The following is a 12,753-nucleotide window of genomic DNA, read 5'->3' as shown; positions in this document are numbered from 1 at the left end:
TTTCTTTTTCTTTCCTTTTTCATGTATTATACAAAGTTCATTGCATGTTTATATACCAAAATGGTCATCGTATATTTAAGGAAATATTCACCCCATACTAAAAACATGCTCAACATATTTCGAAGATGGTTGTTGTGTATTTTTATGTTGTGCAGCATATATCAAAAAAAATTCATTGTGTATTTAAATATTATTCAGCATATATCAAAAAATGTTGAATGTCTATTTAAATATAGTTCAGTGTATATCACAAAAAATGTTCTGTGTGCATTTTGAAAATAGTTCGGGGTATGTTTCCAAAAAATTTAGCATATATAAAAAATCAATAAATGTTCGGAATTTCAGAAAAAATGTTCATGTTTTTCAATTTTTTGTTCACTTTTTTTTTAAAAGAATCACTTTTAAAAGTTTGTTTGAATTCGAATTTTGTCCATGAGTTTTTAAACATTATTTATGATGTCTGTGAACTTTCATGAAAGAATAGCATGAATTATTCAGAAAATTTCAAAATAAATTCAGTTCTGCCTCTGCAATTGGTACTTCAAGTCTGGCGCTGCGAATGAACCGCTAGAACTCATAAGGTCTAGTAGTTAGGAACACGTGATAACAAGCAGGACTTCGTCAGTTCGATCTCGCTCATGCAACACTTCGTGGTGATTTTTTTTCCGTGCCTCCAGTTCGTTAGCTTCAAATAGGCCACCCATTCGCGCACTACAAGAAATATGTCAACTTGTGACCACCACTATTGGTCACTGAATGGTCACAAATTTCTATTTGTGACCTTTTGTGACCAAAAACATAAGGTCAAAAGCTGTCCGTTATAAACTGACATTAGCGACCTTTCTTTTGGAATGGTCGTAAACATTTACGACCAAAATACGTCTACTGTGGCGTTTTGGTCACTAGCAACCTCCCCAGGCCACGTAGGCATCCAGCGTGGCAATCTGATGTGGCACAAGATTCAGCCCGGTCCGATTAGGTGTTTTACATGGGCCGAGCCCAATAATTCAACCGATTTGTGTTTTTTTCTATCAATTTTTGGTCAGATTCATGGGCCAAGCCCTACAATTCAGCCTTTTTATTTTCTGGGCTTAGGCCATTTTGCATTCCGTTTCATTCAGGCTTTTGTTTTTGTTTTTCATAAATGCACAATATTCCAGTCCACTATTGTTTGGGCCATGGCCTTTTTAGAGCCCAAATATTATTTGATCCAATAGAACATTCAGTCTTTTTCAATCACAGATTTCAATTTTACACATTTCAACAGCAAACAATCAATAATTCTCAAAATTAATGATCAAATCCAGAAATCACTCAATGAAACTCACAACAGCACATACACATCTGCACGATCCATCAAGTGTACATATAATCGGAAACAAATACACAGGCACCAAAACATGGTGGCAACATCAACTAAAACTACTGTGCACATCCCCAAGCGTTGCTGGTCCAGCACCAGCCCCAGCCCAAGGTGCACCAGCCCCAGCCCCAGCAGTCGCATATTTTTGCTTGTCTGGTCATGGTCCTTCTCCTGCGCATCCAATTCAGAAGCACACTCATAGTAAGTTTGACATAGAAGTAGCAATTTGAATGAGAAGCAACAACAACAATTTGATTTGAAGGAGGAGCAGCAACAACGGCAAGTACTTTCTTCTCATTAGGATAGCAACAAGAGCAGTTTGGCATAGTAGGAGCAACAGCAGTTTGATGATAGCAGCAGTACCTGATATCAGCAAAAGTAGTTTGAAATATCCTTGGGCGGCCGAAGATGGTGAAATGATGATCTGATTGTTCTTAGACAGTGGTATCAAAAGATAGACTTTTAGAGTAAAAAAATTGGCTCCAATCAGCCTGCATACAACAAGTAATAAAATTATTAGGAGAGAGTATACAGTTACCAACAGCATGCATAAAACAACTTTGATGATGTAACTTTTACTAAAAATGACAGCCAGGTTTCAAGTATATCCCCATCATTAACATCATACAATTCTAAATGTAAATGAGATGGCATTTGTATAGACCTAGAATCTCATATGTTGCCAGAGCTAGAAAAAATGAGATATTCACTAGCAAATGAAAACAGGGACCTGCTGGAAACATCACACTACGAATGAGATATGGTGCATATTTTGCCAGACAGAGATGGCATATGTATAGACCTAGAATTAATCACAAGGGATAGGGAGGGAATTAGTCATGTATATTATTCCCTCATGTATATTTTTACTAGTACTGCTAGGTTGCTAGCTAGCTGCACGTATACATCTAGTAGTAAGCAGTCACAAGTCACAACACATATCTCATTCCCCTGTTCCACTTCAGGAACTAGTACAACAACATAGGATGATATGTGATGGTACCATCTTATCTTACAACAAGAAAAACAACAACACATCTAGCAAGAATGGATTGACAATCAGCTAGTTGCTGGTCCATCATTTTATAGTATGGTGCAAGATGGCTATCATCAATTGAAAAAATCAAGATTGAAGAATTCAAATCGCATTGCAGTTCAAATTCCAAATTGTTTGGTTGCTACTAGGAGTTAATCAACCATCAACTAACACTTAACAGTACAACAATTTGACCTTAAACAGCAGTCAATATGAGTAGAATATTAGGATTATTAGGAAACAGCAAAAACGTGCAGAGAAACTGTGAATAGAAATGAGTTACAGAAGACAGTATGCATTACAACTTGTTGGTTTCTTGACTGAAACTACTGCTGTAGGGCTGCCATGTTGACTGATACATCAAAGCTCATAGCACCATTAAGAGCCGGTTGATTTGGATCCCTTCTCTGCAAGTGGGCATTCTGTTGTTGCAATAGCCGAAGTCTCATCAGGTGTTCCCTTGACTTCATCTAGTGCACCACAAAGAATTCCATAAATACAAAAGCATATACAATGAGCAGCACACGTGACTTGACATCCATTAAACTTGATACACAAAATGCAGATATCGCATTCACATTTCATAGATACGAAAAAAGACAGTAGCATTCGCATCAGTAAATTACACATAGTATCCATGTTACGGCCTAATTAAGTGTAAGTGCACTTAGATAGCTAGTCACACTACAGGTCAGTTTTACTTTGCCAGATTATGTATGCCACATTCCACTTTAAAATAGTTAATGCATCCTGTAGGGGTTAATGCTCATTTAACAAAATATCAACACGAAGCACTCATTCAAGTGCACCAAATTAATAGTACCATAATCTGTATGGTTAATGTTCAAACACAGATAAGAAATCATATTGCCAAATGCATGCGCATATACCACTGATATCTTTGCAGCAGCATTTGCCTGCCATTTTACACATTAAATTAGATTAAGCATGTGAAGCAGTTAGACATGCTTCTCCATTTTCACAACACTGAGAATGGTAGAAGAAAACAAAATCGACCAGGTTACAGACAGGCAGCAAAGTAAGCAAGCGAGCAAGCAAAGTTTCTAGCGAATCCAGTGGCCGAACAGCCGAGCCAAGCAGCCAAAAGTACAATATAAGAGCACGCAAACTTCTCTTTGGAAGAACACAAAAAACTTAGATCGGCGTCGACCACAACGAAAACCACGGGCGTCTAGCACCTAATCGACCACCGATAACTAGTGGACGCACGCAGGAGGAGAAGCGACGGGCATCCATCCACACGAGAACATCCCTGCTACGCGCTATAGTTTTGCACATATAAGTGAAGATAAAGAAAATCAGCGCCTTCAGCGGCTTATCTGATTGAGCTTGCATGGATCATATATGGCGACTGCACATAGTATGCACAGACTATGCGCTATAGTATGCACAGACTACCGCTTTATGCAAAAAGCACCGGTCATATATGGCGACTGCACATATGTCAACTACTTTATGCAATGCCCCATGCCGTTTCTCAAATTGTACTTATCTAACAGCAATGCCCCATAGTGTTTCAAACTCATCATACATAGTGATGCACGTGGGTATTCAGGAACAATCAGGAAGTGTAGCAATGATGGGCTACAACAGGTTCAGTTTGATAGTTCGTACATTCACTTTTGTTAACGACCTCCAAATTAATCTCAATCATGTCTGAATATGTGCAGTGTAGATGAACGTGCACTAACAGTGCAGAAGATACAGTCTAACAATGACACGATTTGGCTTCATACCTTTTTGTCCACCCAGGGGCCTGTGGATAGACTCTGCCCGACCTCGTCGGGGATATATCCGGGCAACGGTGCACTCCACCTTGTGCCATATCAGTGCCAACTCCGGCTCTGCTGTTCGCCAGCAAGACCATACGAACCGGATCTAGGTGCTCATGGTTGTCGGCGAACTCCTCTCGCAGTGGGAACCTGGAAAAGGATGGCCTTGCCGGCGACCAAGCCCCGGAAGTTAGCATGGAAAAAAATGGTCAAATTAATTTGCAGATCTGAGGGCACTAACCTGTAAATAGCATCGAGAAGGAACACCATGCCAGCATCATCCATTTTTCACCAACGACCTCCAGAATAGCACGAGCTCTGCCGCCGGAGATTTGAGGGCCCCGGATACATCCCCCTCCGCCCACGCACACGGCGGCGGCGGCGGAGGAGCGCGAGCGCGGGAACTTCCACCCGGACCAGGCGCCTTCCTCGGGTGCTGCTGCTGCTCCCCCGTCGTCGTGGTCGTTGCCGTAGGCGCCATTGTGCTGATGTGCTCCCCCATCGTCGTGGTCATTGCCGTAGGTGCCAGCTACAGCTCCGTCCAGCCGCAACTCCGAGTCGCGGAACGGAGTAGAAGAGGATGGGGCTCGCGGGATCCGCGGCGGCGAACGGTTGCGGCTGGCTAGGGCTAGGCCGTAGATCCGGTAGAGGCCGCCTCTGCCATCGTTGGAGATGAAGTAGCTGCGTGGAAGGAGAGGTAGGGCGTGGCCGTCTGGGTGGAGAGGCAGGGGGCGAGGTGCGGGCGGTGGAACCCTAGGACGACGGCCTGGGTGGGTGGATGGATCCCGGAGCGGAACGGAGCGGAGCGGGTGGGGACGGCCAGGGGCGAGGGGAGGGGGATGGCGGAGACGGGGGCGACGCGAGGTGGGCTGTGGTAGTCGATGGGATCTGAGATCGAGGGTGCCGTCGGTGGAGGAGATCTGAGATGGGGACGAGGGAGGAGGGGGACGAGGCCGTCGGTTGGGTGGGCAGCGACATGGGCGAGCGGGGTGTGGATGGATGTGGGATCGAACGGATGGATGTGGATGGATGGATGTGGATCGAATGGATGGATGGATGGATGGGCGCCATGTCATCGATCCGTGTCACAGCTAGTTCTACCAATAAGAATAAAGCACATGCAATTTTGTTTTCCTTCTTCATTTCTCAAGTGCAAAGTTGGGTCTTTTGTGAATAAACTACTAGATACTTGTTGCAAAAAGGCACAACCCCATTTTTCAAAAATATTAGACCACATTTTATGTGGAATTAACCAAATGGTTGTGTGCCAAAAGGTTTCGGTCCAGCTCTTATAAAAAGACAAATTTTCATCGATTCAATAGGAAATGAGTCAAATTTGAACTACACATGCCACATAGTTTACTCTTTAATTTTTCCAAAATTTATTTTTGGGTACATAAGTATCTATTTAATTAGAGAAACGCCAAAAGTTTTCCAAGATTCAACCACTAGCTTGGAACGGCCATGTCCGTCGTTTTGACTGCATTAACGGGCATGAATAATTCAAAAGAAAATCAAAAAATTGAAAAACCTTTGCATTGTGTCATTATATATTCATCTTGTAATGGAAAAACGATGTTGCCTAAGTTTTTTTCATTTTCTTTGGATGAAAAAACTATTTTCCATTTTTCGAGTGCCTAAAAGGAGGTTTTTTGTGAAGGACCTCCCAAATAATTGTTGCAAAATTGGACCAAATCATTTTTCTAAAATACTAGGCCATATTTAATGCACAATTGACCAAATCATTGGGTGTAAAAAGTTTTGATTCACCTCTCGTGAAAAAGACAAATTTACGCCGATTCAGCTGGAAGTGGGTCAAATTTGAACTGTAGCTGCCTCATAGTTTACTATTTATTTTTTCCAAAAATCATTTCTAGGTACATAAGTATCTATATAATCAGAGAAACACCAAAAAATCCAAGATTCAACCACTAGCTAGGAACGGTCATTCCCGTTGTTTTGACCGCATTTTGAAACGGGCATAAAAATTCAAAAAAAATCAAAAAATTTGGAGCATTCGCATTGTGTCATCATATGTGGCCAAGTTCCCAGGAAAAATAATAAACTTGTAATATGGCAATTATTTTTAAAAAGTGTTCTCAGAAACGAGCTATCACGTGTGGAGATCGATGGCTTTCAAGCCAAATGATCAATCTTATGGCCACATTCATGGCATAGTTTGTTCAAATGATCTCATATTGCTCACAAGGGTGCATATTGGAATGGAAAACAATGTTGCCTAAGGAAGTTTTCATTTTCTTTGGACGGAAAAACCATTTTCCATTTTTCGAGCCCGAAAGGAGGTTTTTTTGTGAAGGACCTCCCAAATAATTGTTGCAAAATTGGACCAAATCATTTTTATAAAATACTAGGCCATATTTAATGCACAATTGACCAAATGGTTGGGTGTAAAAAGTTTTGATCCACCTCTCGTGAAAAAGACAAATTCCTGCCGATTCAGTAGGAAGCGGGTCAAATTTGAACTGCAGCTGCCTCATAGTTTGCTCTTTATTTTTTCCAAAAATCATTTTCAGGTACATAAGTATCTATTTAATCAGAGAAACACCAAAAAAATTCAAGATTCAACCACTAGCTAGGAACGGTCATTCCTGTCATTTTGACCGCATTTTGAAACGAGCATAAAAAGTTCAAAAAAATTCAAAAAATTAGGAAACCTTCGCATTGTGTCATTATATATGGCCAAGTTCCCAGGAAAAATAATAAACTTGTAATATGGCAATTCTTTTAAAAAAGTGTTCTCAGAAATGAGCTATCATGCGTGAAGATTCATGGCTTTCAAGCCAAATGATCAATCTTATGGCCACATTCATGGCATAGTTTGTTCAAATGATCTCATATTGTGCACAAGGATGCATCTTGGAATTCCAAACAATGTTTCCTAAGGAAGTTTTCATTTTCTTTGCACGAAAAATTCATTTTCCATTTTTCTGAGTGCCCAAAATGAGTTTTTTTGTGTAGGACCTACCATATATTTGTTGCAAAATTGGACCTAATCAATTTTATAAAATACTAGGCCATATATAATGCACAATTGACAAAATGGTTGGGTGTCAAAAGTTTCGATCCACCTCTGGTGAAAAAGACAAATTCCCGCCGATTCAGTAGGAAGCGGGTCAAATTTGAACTGCAGCTGCCTCATAATTTGCTATTTATTTTGTCCAAAAATCATTTCTAGTTACATAAGTACCTATTTAATCATAAATACATGGTTTGATGGCGATACGTCGAGGTTTGGGCGGTGGCCGAGGCCCCCAACTCTAGAGCACGTAAACTCGCATGCCCGCCGTGTGGTCACCGCGTGACCGTGGTGTTGCCATGTGTTCTGGGCAGCCTAGGCATGTCTAGTGGGTTGGGCACTCCCCAAGTAGGTGATAGGAAGAAAATCACAACATAATATTCTCACGAGGAGACCAATCGATGCTCAAACATGAATAAGCAGCCAAGTGCTTGATTAGCGGTACGGGAAATGTACATGGCCAATGGGCGTGAGTTTTGGCTGATAATGATCATCTACTAAGGAGAATGTCTTCACAAATTTTTAGCTCAAAAGGAGTATCCTAGGTGGTACTTGCTATGCAAAGTACCACACTGGACAAAAATATGAATATTGAAGATGGGCTCAAAATAATGAATGGATTGAGCTGAAATTTAGTGGAGGATGGTTATTTGGGCATAGAAAAGCATTGTAGAAAATTGATATCATTTGGACATGCCAAAGTAGTACTTCCTTCACAATGCTCTTCTATGGACAAAAACTTGGGAAAACTAGTGAGATAGATTGGATGAATTAAATGAGCTAAAAATTGGTGTAGGTAAGTTACATAGGTATGGTCATGCGCTGATAAATTTTCAGATCATTTGGGTAAGCCTAGCTAGTACTTACTTCATAAAGCTTCTCTCGAGGTAGAAACTTTGAAAATTTCCTGAGAAAGATTTACTAGGAAAATTGAGCTGAATATTATCATGTGGCAATGATTTTGGTATGGAAGCATGCCCGAAAAGTTTGAGGGTAATAGGAGGGGTCTATATAACACTTTCTTTGCAACGTGCCAATTTGGCCATAAAATATAAATTGAACCTGGGCTCACATAGATGATTTGATTGAGCTGCAATTTGGAGGAGGGTGATAATTTGGGCATATGAAGGAACTGTATAAATTTCATGTCATTTCGAGATATAAAAAAGGTACTTCCTTCACAATGCTTCTAGGTGGACAAAAACTTTGGAAATTTGCCGAGGAAGATTTGCTAGGAAAATGGAGCTGAATTTTTTCATGCGGTAATGATTTGGATAGAAAAGAGTGCCCAAAAATTCCTAGGGCAATCAAGAATATATAAATAGCACTTCCTTCATAAAGTGTTGTTGTGAACAAAATAGGAAAATGAATATTGTTGAATTAGTTTTGAACTAGGCAAGGAAGGACTTTTACATATTTGATGAAGATATGACCCAAAGAATTTATGAGATTTTTTGGGAATTTTGGGAATGACAGAAATATAGGTTGCTTCACAACCTAGGGCAAAAACTGCCACATGAACATGACACATAGGCAAAACTGATGAGGTGGCGCTTAGTCATAGCAACCCACCACAATTTACAAGGTTATGACCATCTATATTGGTCATGATCAGCTAGAAATAAGGCATCGGACTAGTGCTGTCTGCTTTATGACCATTTTGTGTAAGGAAATTACAACCTTTCTGACCAAAATGGTCGCAATGGTTTAGTGTTTGGAGCCCCCCGAACAGCTTTTGACCAATTGGTCTAAAATGGTCATAGATTTATGACCAATTCTTCCAGGATCACTGACAGAAGGTCATAAGTTGACATATTTTTTATAGTGACGGCTGCCTTCAGCGAAGGCTCGACAATTTGCCACCTGCGGGCGGTAAATAGAAGGTCTTCCTGGCGATCAAACGCAAGTTATCGGGGTCCAAAATTTGGTAGATTTTTGGCTGTCAGTTAAAAGTGGTAGTTCTCGAAACACAAACCACCTCGAGCACCTTTCGAGTCCAGCGACCAATTTGCGCGCAATGGACAAGTAAATGACCACAGATGACTTCTACTCTTAACGAATCGCACAATGTTGTTTGTATACACGCTCATAGACTAACCCTGAACACATCACAATGTTGTTTGACCTAGTGATATGCAAGTTCTATTCTTTTGTGCGAGAAGTGCAAGCGATCTCAGAGGACTTGCAGAGATGCGGCAATGTGAACACGCTGGAGGATTACGGAGGTACATAGTTGCACGCCAATTTAAAATCTCAAATGGTAAGTGCCACGCGTGTGACACCAAGTAATCCCACCCTAATGTTTTTTACAACTAAAGTTGTCATCCGAAAAGAAAAAAACAAACCGCAAAAAAACCCAAAACTCGCCATCCGAAGAGAAAGTTGCCATGCCAACTAATTTGCCATCCTCGCATCACTAAACTTGTCATAAAAAATGTTAGTTGTCATGTGTTTGTGCCACACATGTGGCACTTATCAAGGTCATAAAATCTCAAATGAACGCTACTAGTAGCTTATAACTGTTGGAGATGCCATGATTTGACTACTGCCATGCACGCCATGAACGCTATCTATATATATGCACGCCATATAAGTATTGTTGTTTGTACGCTCATACCCTAACGCTGAACTGTCCTTAACCTCCATTAGCGACCTTGTGATGTGCAAGTTCCGTTGTTTTGTGCGAGAAGTGCATGCGATCTCATAGTTGACTTGAAGAGATACGGCAACGTGAACAAGCTGGAGGATTACGGAGGTACAGAGTCGCGAGCCAATTTAAAAATTATCGCTGCCAGTAATCTATTCCACCGTCCGAGGCTAGTTCCACCTCCATGCACGCCATGAACGCAACACTATCGTAAAACTGCTGGAGATGTCCTGCCATGGTTGACAGTTGCCTGGTTTGAGTTAGTATAACTGACAGCGCAGCGAGGACGTCTGTACGCGTTGCATGTTGAGGCTTCCCCACCCCACCTCTCTCTCCGTATATATACTACCGTAGGAGCGACCGCTCCGTAGTAGGAGTACGTGGCTAGCGAGTAGTCAGAATGGGCTCTTGTGGTGGGATGGTGGTCTCTCGTGGATGGCCTTGCGTCCTGCTCCTGCTGGCTTGTTGCTGGCTGTGCGAGGCCGGCGCGGGGTTGGCCCCGGCGCTATACGTGCTCGGCGATTCGCAGGCGGACGCCGGGACCAACAACCACCTGGTGACGGTGCTCAGGGCGGACCACCCGCACAACGGCGTCGACTACCCGGGCTGCAAGGCCACCGGCAGGTTCAGCAACGGCAAGAACTTCGTCGACTTCCTCGGTGCGTACATATGCCTTCCACTGTTGATGTCAAGTCTCTTTTTTCTTCAGACTTCTAAACTGAGCATTGCTTCGAGGAGAGTGAACCTGTAACTTTTGCATTTTTTATGGGCATCGGCCAGCCGGCGAGATGATCATCAAGTGGTGAGGGTAGTCGTGCGTGGATGATCTTTAATGTTGTACTCCCTGTCCCTCAACATGGCATTGCTGATTAGTTGACCAAAGTTAATTTTATACTAGTACTTGAATTTGTTGAAATATATTGCCCATCTTTCTTCATCAGTTCGGATTTTTAAATAAGTTAGCTGAAGCATGAATTTAATATGGTATTGGAGTTAAGAGCTCTTGACTTCAAGACCTTGCCAATGCAGTATTAAATAAAATGATTCTGCTGCCTACATCAATTCCACATCTAAAGACTAAAATAGCCTAGACATGAGGGGGTGTTGAAATATATTGCCCACCTCCCTCCATCAGTTCGGACTTTTGGATGAGTTGGTTGGAGCATGAATTCAATAGAATTAATTAAAACGACGATTCTCTCAACTAGCACTGACCAAGATGTTAAAAGGAGGGTTTCCTGATATTTTCTGATAGCAGAATAATACCTTGTTATGCCATAATACAATGCAATACAATACTCAGTTATTTGTTCGATGCATACATGTACCCTCTTCCAGCAAAAAGAAAAAGCATATACTTAGACCCTGTTCGGAAACCCATCCACTCCGGAAATCTTGGGACCGAGGAAAGTGCAGCTCCCCGATTTTCAACTACAGCTCTGTCCGCTCCTGGAGCTGAGTTGCAGAGGGGAGCGATTCCGAACACCGCCTTACTAGACATGTATGCACTCTGTTTTTCCTGATTATGCTATGCTTACTATTCCTGCCATTACAGCTGAACATCTGAAGCTACCGAGCAGCCCTCCTCCATACCTGTCCATCTGCAACACCCCAAGCAGCAATTCCATATATCTGACTGGTGTCAACTTCGCTTCAGGAGGTGCAGGGGTATTAAATCAAACAAATCAGGTAAAATGGAGATACTACGTCGTACGCACTAGCACTACTGGATGACTAATTGCGCTGATTTTAACACTTTAACTTCTTCCATATGTCATGTTTCTTAATTATATATGCATACCATGCATGCGTCTACGTACATACAGGGTCAGTGCATCAGCTTCGACCACCAAATCGATCACCAATTCTCCAAGGTGAATGCATCACTGGTGCAGCAGCTCGGCCAGGCTCAGGCTTCGGCACACCTGAGCAGATCGATCTTCGCCGTTGCAATCGGTGGCAACGACATACTCAATTACGTCCGTCCAAGTCTTGTGAACCAGGTGCTAAGCCCTTGTCCTCCAACTCAGTCTCCTGATGAGTTTGTCTCCTCGTTGGCTCTCTCGCTGAAAGACCAGCTGCAGGTATGGAAGCTTTTTGGTTCATCTATATCTATATCTATATCTATATCTATACCTACTAATAAAGTAAGGTGTGTTTCTCCAAATTTTTCATCCATTCACCGCCGAAATATATTAGAAGTTCTTTCTATTCAAGGTGGTACTAAATTTTAGGGCGTTCGACCGCTAGAAAATAAAAAGCGCTTCCATCTAAAATTTCGTCGCTTGGGCCAGAGGCCCATAGCTTGCGCACAGCCTTTCTAAGGAAAAGGAAAAATTAATGCCATGGTGGTATCAAGCTCACGACCTCATGGGTACGTACCGTCTGACGGAATTTTCTATTTGCCGCTCTTTGCGGCAAGTAGTCGACCGGACGCACAGGCAGATTGACGAGCGCGTTAGGATGGGCTGGCCCGTTCAAACGTTAAAGCGAATCCGGTTTTGGGAATCTTCTAGGTAGTTCCCAGCCGGTTTTTCTGGTTTTGGGAATCTTCTAGAAGGTTCATGAACCGGTTTTTCTATTTCCCCCTTTACCCTTTTTTGTTTCTTTTCTTTTATTGTTTCTTTTTCTTTTTCATTTTAATGTTCTTTTTTCTTTTTCTGTTTTCTTTTTATCTTTTTTCGTTTTTTATGTTTCTTTTTTCCGGTTTTCTGTTCTTTTTCATTTTTTTCTCTTTTCAAAGTTATATTTTTTTTTCAATTTTTTTGTGTTGCTCACCCCTTTACCCCTTTTTGTTTCTTTTCTTTTACTGTTTCTTTTTCTTTTTTGTTTTAATGTTCTTTTTTCTTTTCTTTTTTCTTTTTTTCTTTTTTCGTT

The 12,753-nt window shown here is 41.6% G+C and overlaps 1 protein-coding gene across 1 annotated transcript in view; it reads left to right on the top strand.

Moving 5' to 3' along the window:
• Positions 1 to 10,187: 10,187 nt before the first annotated feature.
• Positions 10,188 to 12,753, top strand: part of LOC119300408 (GDSL esterase/lipase At5g55050-like) — an 8,217-nt gene continuing 5,651 nt past the window's right edge. Inside the window, exons 1-3 of the mRNA XM_037577377.1 lie at positions 10,188 to 10,535; positions 11,432 to 11,565; positions 11,703 to 11,960. Of these exons, the coding sequence (XP_037433274.1) occupies positions 10,277 to 10,535; positions 11,432 to 11,565; positions 11,703 to 11,960 (651 nt within the window). The 5' untranslated portion in view covers positions 10,188 to 10,276. The remainder of the gene's footprint in view (positions 10,536 to 11,431; positions 11,566 to 11,702; positions 11,961 to 12,753) is intronic.

This window comes from Triticum dicoccoides, chromosome 5A (assembly GCF_002162155.2).
Source record: "Triticum dicoccoides isolate Atlit2015 ecotype Zavitan chromosome 5A, WEW_v2.0, whole genome shotgun sequence".
In the NCBI taxonomy this organism is placed as follows: Eukaryota; Viridiplantae; Streptophyta; class Magnoliopsida; order Poales; family Poaceae; genus Triticum; species Triticum dicoccoides.
This window is presented reverse-complemented; position numbering and strand designations above follow the sequence as displayed.